Genomic DNA, 15,953 nt, shown 5'->3' with positions numbered 1-15,953 from the left:
AGGTCATGAAGTCATTTTTTGCATGTTTTTTTTTTCCTTTTCTATCTTACAAATTTTCTTTTTAAATATTTGCTTGTAATGATGTTTATCCTAATCAGACAAAATGTAGATAAATGTATATTGGCAGCTGGGACCTGGGTATTTTTCTCTTTCATGATTAGATTTACTCTATAGACACTTATTGATTTAAGAAGGAATAAGACGACTCCTGGGACAGTGGTTTAGCTAGGTTCAAAATCTTGTTTCTGAGAAATGGGCCTAACAATTTAGAGGTTCTCACAATATCAGTCCTTTAGAAAAATTATTTTAGTAAGAAGCATAAAAAGTCAAACCAAGAGCATAGAGAAAAGAAAACCCTTCTTTCAAGAACACCCAGTTTTTATACCAAAACACCACACTAGGGCATGTGTACACCAGAGGAAGAAAAGGCTGTGTTTTCTGACAGTATACTTGATTTAACACTATAACAGGCAATTCAGCCACAATAAAAAGTAATCTGTCTTCGGTATCCCTGGCCCATCCATATCCATTAAGTTCTGGTGTTTTATGAAACAGCAGGGTGAATATAATTAACAATAATGCATTACATACCTCAGACTAGTTAGGAGAGAGAAATTTGAATGTTCTCATCATAAAAAAGTAAAATGCTTAGTGATGGATATGCTAATTATCCTAAGTCAATCATTGTCCAATGTATATTAGGAACAAAACATCAGATTGTAATTCATAAATATGCATATATATTATGTGTAAATCACAATAAAAAGAAAAAATTTGAATTAAATTTAAAAGAACAGCCACAAAGTAGGGTCAGTGTCAGGGACAGTAATTATCTCGAGGAGGCAGTAACCACAGAATCTGCTGCACAGAAGAGCTACTCTACAGCTAAGGGGCCTGTGACTGTAATGCAACTTATGAATAAAGAAATATGTGAATTTATTCAACTTATAAGATACAACTTTTAAATATTTGAGGACCTCAGATTCCCCAAATATTGTTCAAGAGAGGAATTTTGCAAGGAATTTAAATTCTTACATGAGAAAATGGGAAGACCCCCAAATGTCTTATATATACTTGCAAAAGAAAGAAAGAAAGAAAGAAAGAAAGAAAGAAAGAAAGAAAGAAAGAAAGAAAGAAAGAAAGAAAGAAAATAATTCTAGAACTGCGGTGAAAATTTCACAAGCTTTCTAAAATATCTTTAAATTTGCTTTTAGTATTTCAAGATCCCATCCCTCCTAAATATGAAAATTGCTTTAATGCACTGTACATTTCATAGTTTTCTGGTGCCTTGGTTTTCTGGGGGTAAAGGGATAAAAGAATATATTTCTCAAAAGCTATAAAGTTAAAGATAGTGTGTATATTTGTGTGTGTGTGTGTGTGTGTGTGTGTGTGTGTGTGCGCACAATACATACAGGTCTTTCTAGCAGAATCTTCCACAAAAAGAGAAGAGATGTCTTCATCCACTCCTGCTTCATTCTTCGCTATACAAGTATATGCTCCAGTATCTTCATAGCGCACATTGCTTATGTGAACCTCACTGCCATTTGCTGAGAACAGAAGGCAAATGCAACTTGTAAACTCCAATTTCAGTTTTGGTACAGTGCTTTCTGATTACACAGTCAAACAGTTCACTTAGCTTGTCCTAATTAAACTGTTTTCCTGCCTACTTCCATACTTTGGAAGCATGCCAAATTCTTCCAAAAGCATTTGAGAGTTTTGTAAACTGTGCTGTCATTCTATTACTAAGAGCCTAATAACTCTGTATCAAATGCACATGATTTATATTTTATATTTATATTTATATTTTATACCATTTCTTTGCCTGTATTGCATATCAAGTGATTCATACTAGTAACTATAATTTATTAATCTACTTAGAAATCACTTTTTTCTAAGCTTTTATAGAAACTTAACAAGCTGTGCTATTCATTTTCAAGAAAACACATATGAAAATACACTCAAAGGATACTGAGAATGTGTGTGTACACCATTGTCATTAAACAAACTTATTACTGAGTTCTTATTACATATTTGGAATTTTTAGGGCTGGAGGACACAAAGATAATAACACATGATTGCCTTTAAGAATTTCAGTCTCTTTCCAGAAATTTAGCTAAAATTCAGTATTAGATGGAAGTTGACAGAATCAATGTAAGACCAAAGAGTTAAGGAAATGACTAACACAAATTTCAAATACTGGGGAGATAATATTTTAAGTTAAACTTTGAATAATAAGCTATATTCCCCAATGTGGAACCAAGGGGATAATTAATAATTTACAATATACTGGCAGTAGGCAAATAAAGTCTTGAGCTTCAAGGAATAAATCATCAACTCTGACGATGAGGACTGGACACTTGTTCCATCTGCCTCTAAAAATCTTTGTTCATTGTCCTCATTTGTTGAGGTTCCTTCCTTTCTGTGCCCTCTGCTCCTCTCCCTACTTCTCTCTTCCCTCCCTCCTTTCCTTTATCTTTTCATACACATGTCTGTGGGCATAGCTCTGTGTGTTTTGTGTCTGTGTGTTCCATGTTATCCAATCATAAGAATATGATGGGTGGTAGAATGGAACATGGTTTCTTATGGTGCTTTGTTTGTTTGGGGTACTGGGTATCGGACCCAGGGCATATAACCAAAGAGCTACATCCCTGGTCCTTTTTTATTTTTTTATTTTGAGACAGGATATCATTAAATTGCTGGGAGTCTCCCTATGTTTCTGAGGCTGACATCAAACTTGCAACCCTCCTGCCTCATCCTCTAGCCACTACATCTGTCTGGAACAGGACTGTTTTTGACAGAAAGAGGACAATACCATTAGTGCATCTAAGTTTTGGAAAAGAAGAATAGAAAACCGGGCTGGAGACGTGGCTCAAGCGGTAGCGTGCTCGCCTGGCATGCATGCGGCCTGGGTTCGATCCTCAGCACCACATACAAAGATGTTGTGTCCGCCCAGAGCTAAAAAATAAATATTAAAAAAAAAAAAAGAATAGAAAACCAATGGCAAAAACTTGAATGCCATCCCTAGGAATTAGTGGTTCTGAAAGGATGTGAATAAAATATGGAGAGGGACTGAATGTTTGGGGAATAGTAATCATTTGAATAAATTTAAACTTTTTCTTTACTTAGAAATGCTTACTGCATATCCTCTTTTCCCCAATCCTTTTTGAGAAACACCACTTCAAAACAAAGATTGGCAGGTTTTTGTTTTGTTCTGCTGAAAAAAGCCAGATAGTAAATTTTTTAGGCTTTGTGGCCGTATAGTTTCTGTGGCAATGAGTCACCTCTGACAAAACAGTATTAAAGCAGCCATACAAAATATTTTTTAAGAATAAATGCAGCTATTTTCTAAAAATAAATAAAATAAACTCAACCTTTTATCTACAAAAATTGACAGCTATCTTACTTTATGTGGACCTTGGATCATAAACCCTGCTTCTAAATGTTAGAGAATTAATAGTACATTGAAACCCAAGTCAACCTCTTTTTTTTACATGATATATAGCTCCCTCCAAAAATCATACCTTTATTTTGAAGACTTACATCTAAAATCTCTAGATTTACATCACAAGTTCAACTGAATTTGTTCATTCTTTAAATTATCTTTCCCAATATTCTTATATATTTTCCAAACATGCATTACCGGAGGTTTTTCACTCTTTTTACCACAACTATCAACTTCTTTGTCTATTTATCATCCTAACAAGTCTGATTACTAACTTCTAGAACTAGAATATGCAAACCTATCCTGGCACTACCCTGAAGTCCCTATACTTGGTTCTGGGAGTAAATTACAATTCTAATCTTTAAGTAAATTTATAAATTTTCAAATTCAGTTTTCAGTTTGCTGGATATTCAATACTACTTGAAATCCATTTTACTTAACATTTATAGCTAGATATTAATTTAGATATTTATCTTTTCATATCCTACTATGCTATTACTTTAGATGGTTACTCTCTTATATTTTCTTATTTAATACAATTATTTTGTTTGTTTGTTTGTTTTCATGGAAAATTTTCCAGGCTTTCTCATTGATTCCAGGGCTCTTTCTGTAAACTTTGTCTCACTCATTTCTCTCTATTGATACTTGCCTCAGATATTATCCATTAGTCCTAACTTTTCCCACAAGCAGCTACTTGTTTTCTTACTTTCAAAATCTGGAAGGATATTTTTTATTGTTTCAGCCTTTACATTGAAGACTGATTGCTACTGAGACATAAAGACAAGCTTAACAGATAAACACATGTTAATGACCTTATGTAACCTTCCTATGTGTCCTGACATTGTTGAGCTCTTTCCCACTTTTAACTTTCTCTTCTTTTCTTCTTTAGTGTCTATCACTTGGTCTCCTGAATCTGCTGATTTTTTTACGGTCTTTGTTCTATTTATTTTAATCTGTTCAGGATTAATATTTGTGTTGTTTTGAAATTTTACTTCCTCTTATTCACATATTATCCCATATATTACCACAATTATTCAATTACTGCCTGGACTTGAACTTCACACACAAAGACTAAAGAAACACATGATGAACAATTGGAAAATTATATAATCACTGAATCTAACAAAGTGGGACACTATAGTATCCATAGTATGTGCACGGATTTTTCTCTTGGGTTGTCCTTCCTACTTTTTTATTTTTTTCTTATTATCCTTTCAAAATTATATCCATTTTCTTATGTATCTAAAATTAATAAACTAGTTTGTAAGAACCTCCAACTATGTCTTCCCACTACCTCTGGAAACAAAATATATGTTTGTGTAGTACAGTTTACTGTTATTAAGTGGGTCAGAGATGACAAAATCAGAAACTACTTAGACTTTATTAGTTTATATTAATCAAATTAACCTGATCTCTATGTTATAAACACTGAGATATAAGCAGTAGTTTATGTGTATAAATTTGTTAGATCTAAGTTTATCAGTATATCGATTTCTAGGATTCATGTTTAGAAAATTGAATAATACTTTAACAGACTCATTAATATTGACTTGCAAAAATAAGAGTTTGAGAAAGCTTTATTTTAAAAGGTTTACTAATTGAAATTCTTCACTAACAAAGTAGAATAATAATAGAAACATCTGCTTATATAAATAATAAAATATACAATTTGTACTAACGTCAATTGAAGAACTTTAAAGGCATGGAATAAGGAATATAATGCCTATGAAATCTGTATTTAAATGAAGTGACTGTTGTGCTATATCTAACAATGAAAATTGGATTTAAACTTTCCTTTATGCTAGTATAATTAACAAATAATATGAAATTACTTTGACACATTTGACCTTTAAAAACAATTTATTTTCTATTTTTCATTTATGAAATGTGGATTTGTGATCCTTTATAATCTATATAATAATGTTTAATCATATATATATTTCAAAATAATAAAATTAGCATAATATTTTGTTTACAATGGAATAAATTAATAATTAATACAATGTAAATGTGAAATACATTTAGTAACATGAATTATTTTATTTGTTTACAAAATATGCTAGATAAAAAATATGCTAGAAAATCTTCACTAAAGATATCAAGATTTTTAAAACCATCTATCAATATCTATTTTAATCTATTACTCAAGCATAGAAAAAGTAACTTCCAAATATTTCTATAAAGAGTTCCATTTATTTTGTTCAGCATATATGCTATAATTCAAAAATATTTAAAAGATATGTTATTTAATACATTACTTATCAACAAAAGGATGGCATAATTAATCATTATGACAAGACTATTATTTAAACCATTAAAAATATTAAAAAGGCTCTTTCAAATATGTCTAATTATAACCATTATTTCATATCCATTACATTCTATTGCCATGAAGACTCATATTTTCTTTTCTTCTCAAATAATATAAAATGTGTTAACATTTTAGTATAAAACTTCTGCATGATAATTTAAGAGAGTGAGGGAAAGCAAGGAAAAGGTACCTTGAAGAGTGAGTTGTTTAGACAGCTTTGGTGTAATATCTATTCCATTCTTCAGCCATCCAAGCTGAGGATTTGGTATGCCCTCTGCATGGCACCTAAGACTTGCAGTTACACCAGGTTCCCTAGCCTGACTTTCTGGATACACTCGAATGACTGGAGGAACTAAAAAAAGTGAAAAAAGTGAATTAGACAGATATAAATCAGTTGATACTCCAAAACAAATAAATAAAACTTGCAATATGGGAAATTATAAACTGTATATTTTAATGATTTGCACATTTATTTAAGATCTTAATTTATAAATACCATTATCCACTAATTATCCACTAAAATATTTACAAGAAGATAAAAGTTTGTTTGGAAAATTGTAATATGAATCTAGTAACTTGTTTCAGAAATGAAAAAAGTTCACAAAGAACAAACTACACATATCAAAAGTTCACAGGAAAAAAAATCAAAGAGCTTTCCATTTTCCAAATATGGAACAAATTTAACATTAAAATAATAAATTGTCATAAAGGAGTATAAGGAATCTCCTTTATACTCAATCTCAATGAATTGAAGTACCTAAATAAATAAATACATAATGAGAGAGAAAGGAAAGCATTTTCTCACTAAATCATATTTAGATTGAGATAATAGCTCCATTTGCATTTGAATACAAAGCATAAACATTTAGAATTTTTTTTCTTTCAGTTTTTAGAGGGAATGCTTTCAATTTTTCTCCATTTAGAATGATGTTGGCCTTGGGTTTAAGGTCTACCACTTTTACAATGTTAAGGTATGTTCTACTATGCCTGTTTTTCTAGTGTTTTGAACATAAATGGGTGCTGCATTTTGTCAAGCACTGTATTTTGTCATGGAATTCTTATCAATATAATTCTTAATTATATTGATGTGGTGAATTACATTTATTAATTTCCGTATGTTGAACCAAACTTGCACCCTTGGGTGAGCACCACTTGATCATGGTGCACTATCCTCTTAACACATTTTTGTATGTGATTTCCTTGTATATTACTGAGAATTTTTGTATCTACATTCATTGGGGATATTAGTCTGAAGTTTTCTTTCTTTGATATATCTTTGTCTGATTTCAGTATCAGGTTGATCCTAGCTTCATGGAATGAGTTTGGAAGGGTTCCCTCTCTTTCTTTTTCATGGCGTACTTTGAAGAGAATCTGACTGGTCCTGGGCTTTTCTTTGCTGGTAGGGCTTTTATGGAATCTTCAATTTCTTTTCTGAAAACTTATCTATGTCCTCCTGATTCAATTTAGGTAGGTCAGATATCTCTAGAAATTTATTGATGTCCTCCAAACTTTCTATTTTAGGAGCATGAATTTTCAAAATAGCTTCTGATTATCATCTGTATTTCAGTAGGGTCCATGGTAATATTTCCTTTTCATTACATGTGATTATCTTACAAAAGGGTGTATCAACTTTATTTATTTTTTCAAAGAACCAACTTTTTCTTTTGCTGCTTTTTTGCATTCGTTTGCTTTTGTTTCAATTTCATTGATATTGGCTCTGATTTTAATTATTTCCTACCTTCTACTGCTTTTGTTGTTGATTTGTTATTCTTTTTCTAGGGCTTTAAGCTATAATGTTAGGTTGTTTATTTTGTGGCTTTCTATTTTTCTAATGAATGAGCTCAATGCAATGAACTTTTCTCTAAGGACTGCCTTCAAAGTGTCCCAGAGATTTTGATATGTTGTGTTGCTATTCTCATTTACCTTTATTTTTTTTAATTTAACCTCTGATTTTTTTCTGATACTCATTGGTCATTCAATGGCATATTATTTAGTCTCCAGGAATTAAAGTAGTTTCTATTTTTATTTTATTTTTTTCTAATTTCATTCCTTTTAGATCTGATAGAATGCAAGGTATTCTCTCTATTTTTTGTATTAGATAAGAGTTGCTTTATGGCATAAGATATGGTCTATTTTAGGGAAGAATTCATGTGGTGCTGAGAAGAAAGTGTACTCAGTCATTGATGGATGAAATATTCTAAATATGTCCAACATAGTACTTGAACTTCTAGCAAGAACAATTAGGAAAAGAAAGAAATTAAAAGGATATGAATAGGAAAGGAAGAGTTTAAATTATCCCTATGCAGACAACATGATTTTATATTTAGAAGACAAAAAAAAACATACAAACAAACAAAAACTCAACCAGAAAACATCTAAAAGTAGCAGGATATAAAATTAACACCCATAAGTCAAATGTGTTTCTATACATCAATGATGAATCCACTGAAAGAGCAATTAAGGAAACTTTTCCATTCACAATAGTCTAAAAAATAAAAAATAAAGTCTAAAAAAATAATAAAATCTAACAAAAGAGATGAAAGCCCTCTATAATGAAAACTATGAACTCTAAAGAAAGAAATTCAAAAAGACCTTAGAAGATGGAAAGATCTTCCATGGCTCTTGAATGGGCAGAATTAAAATTGTCAAGATGACCATACTATCAAAAGTGCTATACTAATTCAATGACATTCTTCATAGAAATAGAAAAGGCAGTCATGAAATTCATTTTGAAAAATAAGAGGCCCCAAATAGCCAAATCAATCTTTAGTGAGAAAAGTTAAATAGAAGGCCTCACAAAACCAGATCTTAAACTAAACTATAGAGCTAGAGAAACAAAAACAGCATAGTATTGCCACCAAATCAAACATGAAGACCAATGGAACAGAATAGAGGACACAGAGACAAACACACATAAATATAGTTATCTCATATTAGACACAGGGCCATAAACATTCATTGGAGAAAAGATAGCATCTTCAAGAAGTGGTTTGGGGAAAACGGTAAATCTATATGTAGTAAAATGAAATTAAATCTCTATCTTTCACCTTGCACAACACTCAACTCAAAGTACCTAGGTATTAGAACAGAGACACTGTGCCTACTAGAAGAAAATGTAGGCAAAACTTTCCATCATGCTGACTTAGGTACTGACTTCCTCAACAAAAATCCCAAAGTACAAGAAGTAAAATCAAGAATCAGTAGATAGAATGGTACCAAATTAAAAAGGTTCTTTATAGCAAAGAAATCTATAAAAAATATGAAGAGAAAACCTACAGAATGGGAGAAAATCTTTGTCACTTGCACCACAGATAGAGCATAAATCTCCAGGATGTATAAAGAACTCAAAAAACTTAACACCAAAACAAACAAACAAACAAAAAAAAAAAACCAAAATAACCCAATCAATCAATGGGCAAAGGAACTGAGCAGAAGAAATACAAATGGTCAACAAATGTATAAAACAATGTTCAATATCTCTAGCAATTAGAGAAATGCAAATTAAAACTACACTGAAATTCCATCTCATTTCAGTCAGAATGGCAATTATCATGAATACAAGTAACAATAAATTTTGCAAGGGTGTGGGGGAAAAGGTACACTCATACATTGCTGGTAGGACCTCAAATTGGTTCAAGGACTCTGGAAAGACGTATGGACACTCCTCAGAAAACTTGGAATGGAACCATCATTTGACCCAGTTATCTCACTCTTTAGTATATACCCAAAGGACTTAAAATGAGCATACTACAGTGACACAGCCACATCAATGTTCATAGCAGCTCAATTCACAATAGCTAAGCTATGAAATCAAAACAGGTGCCATTTAACAAATGAATGGATAAAGAAAATGTGGTATATTTACACAGCAGATATAACTTAGCCATAAAAAGAATGACTTCATGAATTCCATTGGTAAATGGATGGAGCTGGAGACTATCATGCTAAGTAAAATAAGCAATTACCCAAAACTAAAGGTAAAATGTTTTCTCTGACATGCAGATGCTAACACACAACAAGAATGAGGGAGAATAGAAATTCTGTGGATTAGACAAATGTGAATGAGGGAAGGAAGGGAAGGATACAAATAGCAAAGATAGTAGAATGAATCGGACATAACTTTCCTATGTTCATATAAGAATACAACACCAGTGAAACTCCATATCATGTAAAACCACAAGAATGGGATTCTAATTAGAATAAGTTATACTCCATGTAATGTATAATATGTCAAAATACATTCTACTGTCATGTATATGTAAAAAGAACAAAAAAGGAAAGAAAAGGAATAATATTCTGCTAAAAAAAGTAATAAGAGTTTTATAATAAACACTACAAAACAATATTGGAAGGATTTAAAGAAAAATTAAACATATTTACACACATCTTGTGTTGGTGAATAGAAATAATCAGTTAGTATGATAGTAGTACTCCCAAATTAATCTACAGATACAATGTAGCCTCACTAAAATTTTTTGTTTATTTTTGTAGGTACTAGAGATTAAAGTTAGGGCACTCAACCACTGAGCCACATCCCCAGCCCTAATTTGTAATTTATTTAGAGACAGGGTCTCACTGAGTTGCTTAATGCCTTGCTTTTGCTGAGGCTGATTTTGAACTCACAATCCTCCTGCCACAGCCTCCTGAGCTGCTGGGATTACAGACATACACGACCACAGCCAGCATAAAATTTTAACTGATTTTGCTTTTAAGAAAAGAAAGAAGTAGCTATACTGTGGAAACAATCTAGATGCCCTTCAATAGATTAATGGATTTTAAAAAAAGGTGGCATATATACACAATAGAATATTACTCAGCAATAAAAGAGAATGAAATTATGGCATTTGCAGGTAAATGGATGGTGTTAGAGAAAATAATGCTAAGTGAAGTTATCCAATCCCAAAAAACCAAATGCTGAATGTTTTCTCTGATATAAGGAGGCTGATTTATGGTGGGGTAGAGAGGGGGAACAGGGGAGGAACCCTAGATAAGGCCAGGTGGGAGGGGAATGAAGGTGGTATGGGGTTAGAAATGATGGTGGAATGTGATGGACATTATTATCCAAAGTACATGTATAAAGACATGAATTGGTATGAATATACTTTGTATACAGAGATATGAAAAATTGGGCTCTATATGTGAAATAAGAATTGTAATGCATTCCGCTGTCATAAATGATTAAAAAATATATTACAAATAAAGAAAAGGAAGAGCTAATTATCAAATTCAAATGGAATACAAACAAATACAAATATACTAAAATGATATTAAAAAAAACTTCTTAAGGAAAAGAAAAAAACTGGAGGACTTGATTTCAAAACTTAACAAAAAGCTACAATAATCAAAAAAGTGTGACACTGCCATGAGGATAAATATACAGAACAATTGTATGGAGTTGAGAGTACATAAAAAGCACATACATTTATGGCAAATTATTACAATGACAAGGAACAGATATTTCAAGAAAATATGGATAATCTCTAGTAGGAAAACAAATTTAAACACCTACTTAAAATATAAAATTTAGCTCAAAATCAAATTTCTGAATTTAGGAGATAAAACTTAAAAACTCTTCCAAAAACATAGGAATAAATTTTGTTGACATTAGATTTGACAGCAATTTGTTAGATATGACCCCTATAAGCACAATCAAGAACAAAAAAAAAAATTGAACTTTATCCAAATTAATTTTTCGTGTGTGTGTGCATCAAAGGACACTATTGAAAAGAGTAAATATAGTTCACAGAATAGAAAAATTAATTTGAAAATTATATTTTATAATAGACCAGTTTCCTGTACATAAAAGGAACTGTGAAAATTCAGAAAAACAACAACAACAAAACAAAAACAAGTAGACAACTCTATTAAAATATCGATCAAAACAAATATTTTGATAGATGTTTCTTCAAAGAAGAAATGAAAATGACTGATGGGCACCTGAAAAATATTTAAAAAGTAATGTAAATTAATTTTATTTAGAGATAGGGTCTCACTGAGTTGCTTATTACAAATGGTTATTAAAATGAAGAAATGAAAGCAGACAATTATATACATCAAGAAGGAGATATGAAGAAATGGGAACTCTTAAGCACATTGCTGAGGGGAGTGTTAAATAATGTAAGCACTCAGCTACTGTGAAAAGATATTTGATGGGTCCTCAAAACGTTAAACACAGAATTGTCATATTAATAAGCAATTCCAGATCTACCTCTATACAACATGAGAATTGAAAACGGTTTTCCAAACAATGTTCACGTGAATACTTACAAAGCTAAAACGTACAAACAACACAAATGATCATCAAATGATAATGGAAAAATAAAACATGGCTTTGTCAGACAACATGCTATTTTTGGAAATAAAAAAAATAAATATTTACACATGGCACAGTGTGAATATTTAAGACATAATGCTGTCTGAAAGAAGTCAGACAAAAGACCACATATTGAAGGAGTCCATTTATATGAAATGTCTCGAATGAGTAAACCCATCAAGACAGAAAGATATGTGGATTGAGAGGGAATAGAAATGGGGGAAATGGCTTAATGGGTATAAATTTTATTTTAGGTGAAGACATTTGTGGGGATTAGATGGTATTAATGGCTAGTCAACACTGTAAATGTATTATAAGCCACTGAATTGTACACTTGAAAAAGGTTAAATAGTTTGTGAACATTACCTTAATAAAAAGAGGAAAGAAGGACTGAAGAAAGATTCTAGATTTAAAAAACTTAGAGAGTCAAGATAATTAATTATAGCGAGGAAGCCCATATTGGATCCTGAAACAGGAAAAATGAGGTATAGAACATAATACTTGGAAAAATGACAAAACCTGGATATGGGCTGTGTACTTAATAATGAGATTCTATTAATGTTATACTTCCTGGTAAATGAAATATATTTTGATTGGGTGAATCAATTTTCTTTAAAAAAACACTCTATTAACTAATTGTTAAAAGAAAAAGTCTTAAGCTATATACCATTATACATGTAAAATCATTGACATTAACAATGAAATGAGTTAAACATAATGTTAATCATTAAGTAAAGGCAGAATCAATAGCTACAACAAGTAGAATCTAGATCACTTGAGAACTTCCTGTTTCCAGTAATGGAAAAGTAGATTCTGACTCCAATCATATATCTTCCTGAGTAGAACTTAATATCCTTGAAAAGTTTTCAGAAAGCATTTTTTGAAATATAAGTAACTTAGAAAATACTGAAGAATTGAAGAAATAGAAAGGAGGTTCTTCAAAGCTTGTGGGAGGGACCTAGAGCTTTATCTGCCTCAAGAATATCTTCTAACACAGGCAAAGATTCTGAAAGTAAGAGTTAATTAACAATCAAATATCCCGCCTTCTACACACATACACTCACAGGCATACATCACTTAACAAGGGGACTTGCTCTGAGAAATGCATCATTACATAAGTTTTTGTGGTCTTAACATCATAGAGTTTACTTACACAAATTGAGTACAAAGTCATGAGGTGATAAAATTTTATGAAACCACCATCATATATGAAGTTCATTCTTGACTAAAACATTGATATGCAGTGCATGAATACACATATACATGTGTATATTATATAATAAACATAATTTTATATAAAGACATAATTGAAAATATTAAGAGGATTTAGTTTTGGGTTTTTAACCATGTATTAATTCATGCATTTTTTTTAAAGTTTGGCCCTGTTCCTGCATTGACTCACATATGCTAGTTTACCTCTTCTACTCCTATGAAGTCCCCAAACTTCTTGATGGCCAGAAATACTTATTCATCTAGCTAGCCATGCATACATTCATCCAACCCTTGCCAATATCTGTGAATCAAATGAGAAACAAAGTATTTTGGTAGGCTGAAGGAAATTAGGTAAACAATGTGTTCCTATGCTAATTTTGGTTGGACTAGATCACTGGATGCATCACTTTGAAGTGACCACAAAATATTCAGAGACTTAAGATAGGACTTTTGGAACCCACAAGTGTCTAGCAGAAGTAAATGAATATCCTCACTTGAAGAAATTATTGTCTCTATATTTCAAATAATTTCTAAAATGATTTTTCACAAAGGTTTTCTCCATATAACAAAATATTTCAAGGCTGTAACTCAAAAAATACTTAAAAATACTCAAATAACACTTAACTGAAGTAAATCACAACATTTCAGTAACTGAAATTATCATATATTCATCTTTGCTTCATATATTTAATGAGCAAATAGCTGAAAACAAACACACCAGGAAAATTAGAAAAGTATAAAACATGTTATTGCAACTAAAAAGTCAAAAAGAAAAGCTAGATATGTAAAAAAGGTTGGAAAATAAATTATGGTGTCAATTTTTTATTTACCTCTTGATTAGAAACAACTTCAGAGAAAACAACTAACAGTAATTTTGTTGAGACAAAAATCTGCCACAAAGTATAGAAGTACACAAATATGGAAAATAGATATGAGAAGACAAGTGAATACAGAATGTATCTTTTTTTTGTTCTTTTTTAGTTAAACATGACAGAGGAATTCATTTTCATACATCATATATACATGGAGGATAACTTCCCATTCTGGTTGTTTTACACAACATGGAGCTACACTGGTCATGTATTCATATCTGAACATACGAAAGTTATGTCCAGTTCACCCTACTGTCTTTCTCATTCCCATCCTCCTTCCCTTACCCCATTCACCTTTATCACAATCTGATGAATACAGGATATATCTATATGGTATATGGCATACTGTTCTAAGTAGTTTGATGAAATCTCATGGTATCCCATCATTTCCATTTAGAAGGTGAACTATCCCTTTGTCCAGTGTATCAATGCATTATATGGTATCCACCTATTAGTCACTCAATAACCATTACTGGTTATTAATTGACTGTGGTGGTATCTCAGTACTGTTTGAAATTTCTCGCATCCCCTAGGGATATTATGATGTACCCACTGTAGATAATATGGGTACTGTATTATATTATCCTTCTTGCTCTTGGAGAAATTAACTGCTGTATCATAAAGACATTCAAATAACATTGTGAAGATATTCATATGTAAAAGAACAGTGAGACCCCATGAAAACAGCCAGAATGAAACTAAGGCCTCCTGAAAATAACAATGTGAGGGAGCCATCTTGGTGGCAGATACACTAGTTCCACCCAAGCTTTCAGATGACTGCAGTTTTGGTCAATTTGAAGGCAAACTTGGGAAAGACCTTATATATCAACCACCCACCTAAGCTAGTCAAAATTTTATTGTCTCATTTCTCTGTTTCTTATCTTATTTATATCCATCTTCCGTTTATTATTTGATAACAAATATCTATTTTTAAGCTATTAAGTTTTGGGGCAATTTATTGTGCAATATAAATAATAAAATTCTCCATTTGTATTATGAGGCCAACATAAACTTAACACCAAAATTTGATGAGGGCATTATAAGAAAGAATAATTATGAGTCAATCTTGCTCATAAAAAATGGACAAAAATCCCAAATAAAACATTATAAAAACAAATTCACTGGGATATTAAAATGGAAACACAACATAACATACTAGATTTATTACACACATTCAAATATCACCCACTATAATTTACCACATAAAGAGTTTAAAAGGGAATAAATGTATGATCTCATAAATTGCAGAGAAGTCATGTATTTGAAGACAACAAGCCAAAAGAATGGACCATCTTTTTATTATAGTAAAGAACATCTCACATGTTTTAAGATGGCATGATTGAGTAGAAGATTCTATAGATGAATTGTTAGAATCAGTAAATTTAGCACATTTGTATGTAACAAACTGTATATTTATCAATATCAGTCACAAACATTTAAAATAGTTTAAGAAAAGGCAGTTGATGAAACAACAAACATTAAATATCTGCAAATATATCTAAAGAACAAATGGTGTTCAAGCCCTTTGTGAAAATATCTTAAAATATTATTGAGAAAATATTACGGAGAAAAATTGATGCAAGACTTAAATCGATGGAAGAATAAACAAAAAACCTTCAGTTATTATTTCCTCCAGTCATTATTATATTGATTTAAGCTATCCTAAGTTCTTTATTCATTTGCATTCCCATTTGTTGGGATCAGTTAAGCCAATCTATATAGCAACCTTCTAAATATTTTGCCTCTTACATAAGTGCTCACTTTTACTCATTTTATTAAACAGTCACATATAGATTACCCGAT

General features: G+C 31.3%; 1 protein-coding gene across 1 annotated transcript in view; it reads right to left on the bottom strand.

Annotated features, from left to right (window-relative positions):
- FSTL5 (follistatin like 5) overlaps nt 1–15,953 on the bottom strand; it is an 824,806-nt gene that overhangs the window by 145,716 nt on the left and 663,137 nt on the right. Inside the window, exons 9-10 of the mRNA XM_081304788.1 lie at nt 5,944–6,105; nt 1,413–1,547 (exon numbers count right to left, since the gene is read on the bottom strand). Coding sequence (XP_081160914.1) covers nt 1,413–1,547; nt 5,944–6,105 — 297 coding nt within the window. The remainder of the gene's footprint in view (nt 1–1,412; nt 1,548–5,943; nt 6,106–15,953) is intronic.

This window comes from Spermophilus citellus (genome assembly GCF_964194105.1).
Source record: "Spermophilus citellus genome assembly, chromosome: 8".
NCBI lineage: Eukaryota > Metazoa > Chordata > Mammalia > Rodentia > Sciuridae > Spermophilus > Spermophilus citellus.
The sequence above is the reverse complement of the archived record's forward strand: the minus strand, read 5'-3'. Positions and strand labels throughout refer to the sequence as shown.